This window comes from Myzus persicae, unplaced genomic scaffold (genome assembly GCF_001856785.1).
Source record: "Myzus persicae strain clone G006 unplaced genomic scaffold, MPER_G0061.0, whole genome shotgun sequence".
NCBI lineage: Eukaryota > Metazoa > Arthropoda > Insecta > Hemiptera > Aphididae > Myzus > Myzus persicae.
In genome coordinates this window covers 64,183-71,863 of record NW_019103985.1, presented here as the reverse complement: position 1 = coordinate 71,863, position 7,681 = coordinate 64,183, and the positions used below count along the sequence as shown (strand labels likewise).

At 30.4% G+C, this 7,681-nt stretch overlaps 1 protein-coding gene across 1 annotated transcript; it reads left to right on the top strand.

The window, feature by feature from the left end:
• The first annotated feature begins 2,656 nt into the window (after nt 1-2,656).
• Nucleotides 2,657-5,694, top strand: LOC111037222 (WD40 repeat-containing protein SMU1-like). The gene is made up of 10 exons (XM_022319627.1): nt 2,657-2,999; nt 3,080-3,146; nt 3,303-3,446; nt 3,520-3,634; nt 3,862-4,050; nt 4,121-4,350; nt 4,421-4,644; nt 4,715-4,816; nt 4,880-5,063; nt 5,429-5,694. The coding sequence occupies exons 1-10, from the start codon at nt 2,974-2,976 to the stop codon at nt 5,678-5,680; spliced, it is 1,533 nt and encodes a 510-aa protein (XP_022175319.1). The 5' UTR covers nt 2,657-2,973; the 3' UTR covers nt 5,681-5,694.
• Nucleotides 5,695-7,681: the final 1,987 nt, after the last annotated feature.

Genomic DNA, 7,681 nt, shown 5'->3' with positions numbered 1-7,681 from the left:
CCCAACTACGGCCCGAGAACAAGTTTTAACCAGCCCGCAGCACCCATAGGTAAATAAAATATAGATATCTAAGGATATATGTAATTTAAAAAGTCGTTATAATATCATAATTTATGAGCTGAGCGCGACTTTCCCTTTATATTTTTATTTTTAACGCTGATAATGGAGTTAGCGCTGGTCAGAGATTAGCCACATAGACGAGTGGTACGACGAAATCATTTCATAACGTTTGTACAGTTATGTTTGTACAGTTACATGTCTAAGTTTGCAGTGCCTTTATTATAAATATTATTCTTTACCTATTAATTTGAAATTCACCAATTCGACATGTCAGGAATCAAAATCGGAAGAAATAAATATTTTTCAAACCCCGTTTAGTTGTGATATTATGAATAAGTTACCTCTTACCCTTCAAATGGAAATTATTGATTTACAAAGTAATGATGCACTGAAAATCAAACATCGTGAAGAGACTTTAGTTGATTTTTATAAATTTCTCCCAGATATACAGTATCCAAATTTAAAAAAATTTGCAATTGAATATATATCTGTATTTGCTAGTTTGCTACGACTTATTTGTGCGAAAAAACTTTTTCCAAAATGAAATACATCAAATCAAAATATAGATCGGCCATGAATGACAAACACTTGGAGTCAATTTTGAAAATTAGAACTAGCAACATACAACCTCAATTCGATCGAATATTAGCAGAAAAACATAAATTTCATACTTCTCATTAAAAAAAAAAAATTATTAAAATTTTTACCAATTATATAAGTATATTGTATACAATATTTTACAAAAAGATTTAAAGTAAACTTATATTTGTATATCTATATTTTCATAAAATTAAAAAATATATGTGTTAATAAACTTTTGGCCCGCTAAGAGCATTTCATATTTTTTGTGGCCCTTGAAAAAAAAGTTTGGAGACCCCTGGTATAAGGCACTGTCTTAGAAGTTTTTTTGAGACATTGATATAAGGCATAAACTAAGATAATATGGACTGGAAAAGACGTAGTTGGTTGGTGTTTGTGTGGGAGGAGGGAGGGTCCAGTCCGGTTTTCGTATGGAGTTTGGGTGGAGGGAGAAATTGACGGACCATCCTGAATCTGGCAGTGAATTATTAAAATTATAATTTAGTTATAGGTTCGCATAAATCTATAAACGTTTGCATATAGGAACATACATATAAGATTAAATATATGTTTAGGACTACGGAAATTAGCGACCAGATTATTATCTAGGGCACCATGTAGCTTTTTCATTTTCAGTAAGTTATGATAATTTTAAAATGTACAATTTCAAACAGGTCATAACTTACTTAGGAATAGTAACATCAATAAGAGCCTAATTGAGGCCTTAGATAATTATCTCACCTTTAAATTTTATAATAGGCCAATTCACTCTAATATCAAAACTAACAGCACACTATTGAAACTGCTGAACGAGAATTTGTTATGCCGTAAGCGTGAATGACGGAGACAACATGTGTGTACTACGTCCTCTTAAGACACTGTAGCCTTCCAATTTTCCCCTCTACTGAATGCATGTACCATAGAGTATGGACTAAGATAGAGAGGATAGGAAACGATTTTGTGGGAGTGGAACGGAAAGCGGGGCCGCAATTGCTTCGCATCTTCTTCCCAAGATTAGTACATATAGCTGACTGCTTGGTTAAATATCAACTATTTTTTTTGATTTTGGGTTTTCATTCTCATTATATTTATTTTCATTCTTATCATCAATAATTCCACCCTGCTACTTGGTAGCGTTAAGATCAGCTATGTACATACCTAGTACAACAATCTCCGCAGAGGCACCCGTAACAAACCCTGCCACGATTTAAGATTCACAGGTTATTCAATGCCATTTAGAAATTGGCCTCCATAGTGATGTTCGCATTTTATCCCCAAAAACAGCTGTTCATTATAGGAAGAAGTACAGCTAGCGTTCTCAGTGTATATAATTATATAGTATATATACAACGAGATAAAACAAATATATCTATCATGAAAATTGATATTGCTTAGCTAAATTAATTATTTTAAATTATTTATTAATTGGACGCTAGTGGCGCTTCTCGCGATCCGTAATCGAGGATAAACATTAGGCATTAAAACTAATGCTGCTTTGAGTAACCCGTATATCTTACCTACTTGTGAACTCAAACTGGGTCACTGTATCGTTTCCAGTCCATATTATCTTAGTTCATGGTTCTCTCTCATAAAAAATGTGTGGAATCAGTTTCAACAGCACAAGAAAATTTTTAATTATAGTCAAATTCTGGCACTGATTTAGGTACAGAACATTTTTCACTGAATTTCTAGTTCTTATTAATTTGTTCTCAATGTTTTGGTTACTCTTTAGTTTTGCATCACGTTATCAATTTTCGTTCGTTTGGCATGTGACTGTGGAGGTCTCGCGTTACAACTCATTGCGATTACCTCCAACAGCTGTTATTCTAGGCGGAGAAATATTGCTAAAGTGTATAAATGAGTAATAACAGTTAATGGGTTAAAAATATGGTTTATTATTGAACTAAGGTGAAAGATTCGGTTTACAAAAGCCTCAGATACGGGCGCTGGCGGGGGTCACCAGGTTTTCGCACGTGGAGGGGGGGGGTCGTAAAAACCGGAGAATGGTGAACGAGAGGTTATCGGATGTGCGGTTGAGCGAATCGAGAGCGAAAGAGGACAGACCGCCGGACCGACGCGATGGCCGCCTTGCCGACGAAAGCCATGGTGACCAACCACCTAACAATGATGCCAACTCCGGGGGGAAATCATGTGGTTACGGCTCACCACGGTCACACCTCCACCACTTTGAGGTTACTCTGATTGAAAACGTACAAACTCTGAGGGTTAGGTTATGTCAGGTTAGTTTTCGAGTTTCGTTTGTTGATCACCATAGAAGTCCTGTTACTCGAACATATTTCCAGCTTTAAGTGCATTTAACTAGACTCTTGAAAAATGGCCATTGAAATCGAGTCCGCTGAGTTCGTAGTATTTATAACTATATTATTTAATGTATTTAACAAAATATTCTCATCACCTAACTAATTTAACTTTTTTACAGTGTTATACGACTTATACAGCAATATCTGAAGGAATCAAATCTAATGAAATCTCTGCAGACCCTTCAAGTATTTATGTTACTTATCTACTCCACTGTTCAGTGGATATAAATAAAAACACCCGTTTTATGTTAAAAAAATCGAATATTCAAACAGTTTAATCTATTTGGATTGGGTTGTTTATAGTAAATTCATATTTAATCTTTTGTTTATAACATTTTCTAGGAAGAGACCGGTGTATCGTTGAACACGGTAGAACGTATCGATGATTTTGTTGCAGATATACACAACGGTCAATGGGATGTAGTGTTAAAAACAGTTCAGTTGTTGAAATTACCTACTAGTAAATTAATCGATTTGTACGAACAAGTTAGTGTCCTACTATTTATATTAAAGAAATAATAATGGTTTAAAATATTACAATATTTTAATTAATTGACAGGTAATAATTGAACTAATTCAGTTATGTGAATTTGGAACTGCTCGTTCACTTTTACGTCAAACAGATCCTATGATTGCATTAAAACAACACGAACCTAATCGTTATATACACCTTGGTATGATTATATTATATACAAACATTAAACAGTAGTCACGGTTCTTCAAAATTCTGGATAGTTTCAATAAAATATTCTTACCCTATACCTACACTTTTACAACAATTTAAACATAAAATAGATAAATACTATATTTTTGAAAGATTTAATTTCTCTTCAGATTTAAATTATTGTGTTTTTTGTATATTTTTGATCTTAATATTTATTTTTATTTTTTTTAATTCCAGAAAATCTTTTAGCTCGGTCTTGTTATGATCCTTGTGAAGCATATCCAGAAGGTACATCCAATGAAAAAAGTAGAATCGCTATTGCCCAATCATTAGCTGGTGAAGTATCCGTAGTACCACCATCAAGACTATTAGTACTGTTTGGCCAAGCATTAAAGTGGCAAAAACGTCAAGGTCTTCTACCTCCAGGTATTTTAAGATTAACCATTCAAATATTGAAAAACTATTAGGTATATAAATTATACATTTTTGCTTTTAGGTACTTCTATTGATTTATTTAGTGGTAAAATTGGAGTTCAAAATCTAGAGGAAGAATCATTCCCAACTAAGTTATTTAAGCAAATTAAATTTATCCAAAAGAGCCCCGTACTATGTTCTAGATTTTCACCAGATGGCCAGTATTTGGTGACTGCCACAGTAGATGGATTTATCGAAGTATACAATTTTGTTACAGGAACAATAAGAAAAGATCTTACATATCAAGCTCAAGTAATATTAATTTTCTGAAACAATTGGTACCTATAAAATATTTTTGTAATCAAAATTTATTTTACTCCAGGATAATTTTATGCTTATGGAAGATGCTGTACTAAGCTTAAATTTTTCTCACGATAGTAATATGTTGGTGTCTGGCTCTCAAGGTGGAAAAGTGACAATTTGGAAAATACAGATAGGAGAAGCGAAGTGGACATTTGAAAAAGCTCATAGACTTGGAATTACTTGTGTACAATTTTCTCAGGATAACACTCAAATTTTGACTGGTTCATTTGATATGACTCTAAGGTGAGATTACTAATAGTAATAGAAAAATGATTTTTATTAAAAGTTATAAATAGTTGTTTTACTTAAATAGAATTCATGGCTTGAAATCTGGCAAAACGCTTAAAGAATTTAAAGGACATACATCATTTGTTAATGAAGTCATATATACTGTTGATGGTCGCAGCGTAATCAGGTGAATATTATTAAAATTAGCCATATAATATTATGATATATTTTATGCATATTTACTACATAGCGGGTCCAGCGATAGCACTGTTAAAGTATGGAATGTGAAAACCACAGAATGTACACACACCTTTAAATCCATGGGAGCAACTGATGTGGCTGTTAACAATGTGCATCTTTCCCCTAAACATCAACATAATTTTGTTATTTGTAACCGTTCAAACACCATTGTAATAATGAATATGCAAGGCAGAGTAAGTTATATATTAAAAGAGTATATTAAGAGGATGCCGTACCTGCATGCTGTATCCATCTTACAAATATACCAACATTTATGTCCAACAGTTACAATTTTGTATTGTTGGCTTAAATATTAGAGCGAATTGATCTATTATAAAACTTAAATGTAAGACAATTATCAGAGTACTCTCCTTGTTTTTTTACTATATTTTAATTTAAAAGTGAATTGTGAGCATCTTCGAATATTTATATATTACTCCCAACTCAGTAATTTACTTAAAATTAAAATAATGTGAAAATCAATTCAGGTACAATATCTTCTTACAAACATTTTCAAATTATAACATTATACTAATAAATAATATATATATATTTAAAGATTATCAAATCATTTACAAGCGGCAAATTTAGAGGTTCCAATTTTGTATGTTCTGCTGTTTCACCTAGAGGAGATTGGATATATGCAGTTGCCGAAAATCATAATTTGTACTGTTTTTCTTTGAACAGTGGGAAGTTAGAAAATACTCTAAAAATACATGAAAAAAGTGTTATTGGATTAACACATCATCCTCATCAAAATTTATTATGTACCTACTCCGAAGATGGTATGGTACGATTATGGAAACCTTGAAATGTTCATATTCACTATCCTAATAGTATAAATTAAAACCTTTCTTGAATTTATTAATAAAAAAAATAATTTTTGATAATAATAATTGTTCAATAAATATAAAATATAAGTAATATGTATTGATGATATAGTATTGTAATAAATATGATAAAAATGAATTTAATTACTTATAAAATTGCAATAATGTATAATGTATATATGATGTATTCTATTGTACCTGTATTTCTAATTTCAGACACATTTAGCTTAGTTTATTGAGTGTATACTGTTAACTAAAATAACTTTAACAAATAAAATAAATCTTAGTCCAACTAATTAGACTAATCAAAAATTATGTGACCACATCACTGTAGGGATACCCAAGACAAATTCATACCCAAGATTTAAAAATCCCATACAATGTTCCTCTTAAGTTGCTATTACTGAGATTAAAAAAGAAGATTAGTGTGATTCCACAAATATTTTAGTTTGTATATTATATAATATATTATATAACCTAACGTAACCTAATAAATAAAAATATTATCATGTATGTATTAAAATTGCAATTGATTCAGGATTTTTTAAATTCAAGACACTTAACAAGGTGACAAGGACGAAGAGGAATATTTTGATGATGTATATAGGTACTAATAGTACAATACATTTCTCAATTTTCAACTTTGTAAGTTATTTCTGAAAGTAAATCAGATCAAACTGGTGTCCTTCAGTTTCTTGCCATCGTACAGTGATTGGAAATCCAATTTTAGGCAGGTAAAATTATATTATTTATATGTGTTCCCAATGTTGTTTAGTATAAATAATAATTATTCTTAAAATTTTTAAATATTACGAAAATGTACTAAAATGTCATTAATTAATTTGCATTATTACAATTATCTATTGCAATTAATATATTATTTTTTAATAATTTTTTTCTGAATATAATAATAAAATATTTTTTTCGGAATCATTGTCTTTGTCACTGTAACTATTTTCATCCACCTCAACTACTAATAGTTCCCTAAAACCTTCATTAAATGTGATAATAATAACTGTTAAACAAAAAACCTTGGAGAAATAACTGATATGCTACTCTGATGCAATATATGTAACTCCACCCAGATTATAATAATTATTTCATTGAAAAGCTGAGCAATTGTTGAATAATACTTATATACTTTTATGTGATCATTTTTTATCTCATCTTATATAATGTCTCTCAAAATGTTAAGCCATTACTAGTAAAGGTTTTAAGAGGATGCCATACCCGCATGTGTAGTCTCAGTGGTACAAATGCATAAGGCATAACAGAGCAAATTATACATTCTGATTAATTTGTTTACTGCTGTTTTTTTACTTAAGAGTGAATTTGATGTACAATATACAATAGGGTGCGATGTTTGAACCCCTAAATTCAATCGTTTGATTTTTTCCATTAATCAACACTGTCACAACCAAAAGGTATCTAATTAGTCGAACAATTATTTTTGTTGAAAGAAAAAACTTTGTATACTTGAATACACAATTTTTAAAATAAAAAATTCATTTTCTCAAAAATATCGAATTTGTAATAATGATTTAGGTACCTTATTTGCTTTTTTATTAAATTATTATTCTGAAATTTATCAAATATGGAATAAAATGCATCCTGTTGCAGTGTTGCTTATTAAGACGGAATGTAGAATAGATTTATTGAAAAAAGTTCTGTCTAGTGAAATTTGGGATGGGTGGCAACCCTGTGCATTGTGATGAATTGTTTAATATATAATAGAATTGTAAAATTAAAGATTTTTTCACTCTTTTATCATGAAATATTTAAGATATACATGACATGTAAAATATATTTTTGTATAGATTAATAACGAATTACTGTAAATCTTTATTTTAATAATTTGGTGAGCCTAAAAAATTCACTTGCTCCTTATGCCACAAGTCAATTAAAATTTATAAGATTATATAATTCCAAAAATTAAAATACTAATTAGTAAATTATGTATAAGGGGTAAAATTTACCTTCCA

What these genes read in the sequence shown, in the direction of transcription:
- LOC111037222 (XM_022319627.1), top strand. Translation starts at nt 2,974, where the DNA reads ATGGCCATTGAAATCGAGTCCGCTGA. An exon ending in AATCTCTGCAGACCCTTCAA is followed by an intron (nt 3,147 to 3,302) that starts GTATTTATGTTA and finishes AACATTTTCTAG; the next exon opens with GAAGAGACCGGTGTATCGTT. An exon ending in TCATTTGATATGACTCTAAG is followed by an intron (nt 4,645 to 4,714) that starts GTGAGATTACTA and finishes TTACTTAAATAG; the next exon opens with AATTCATGGCTTGAAATCTG.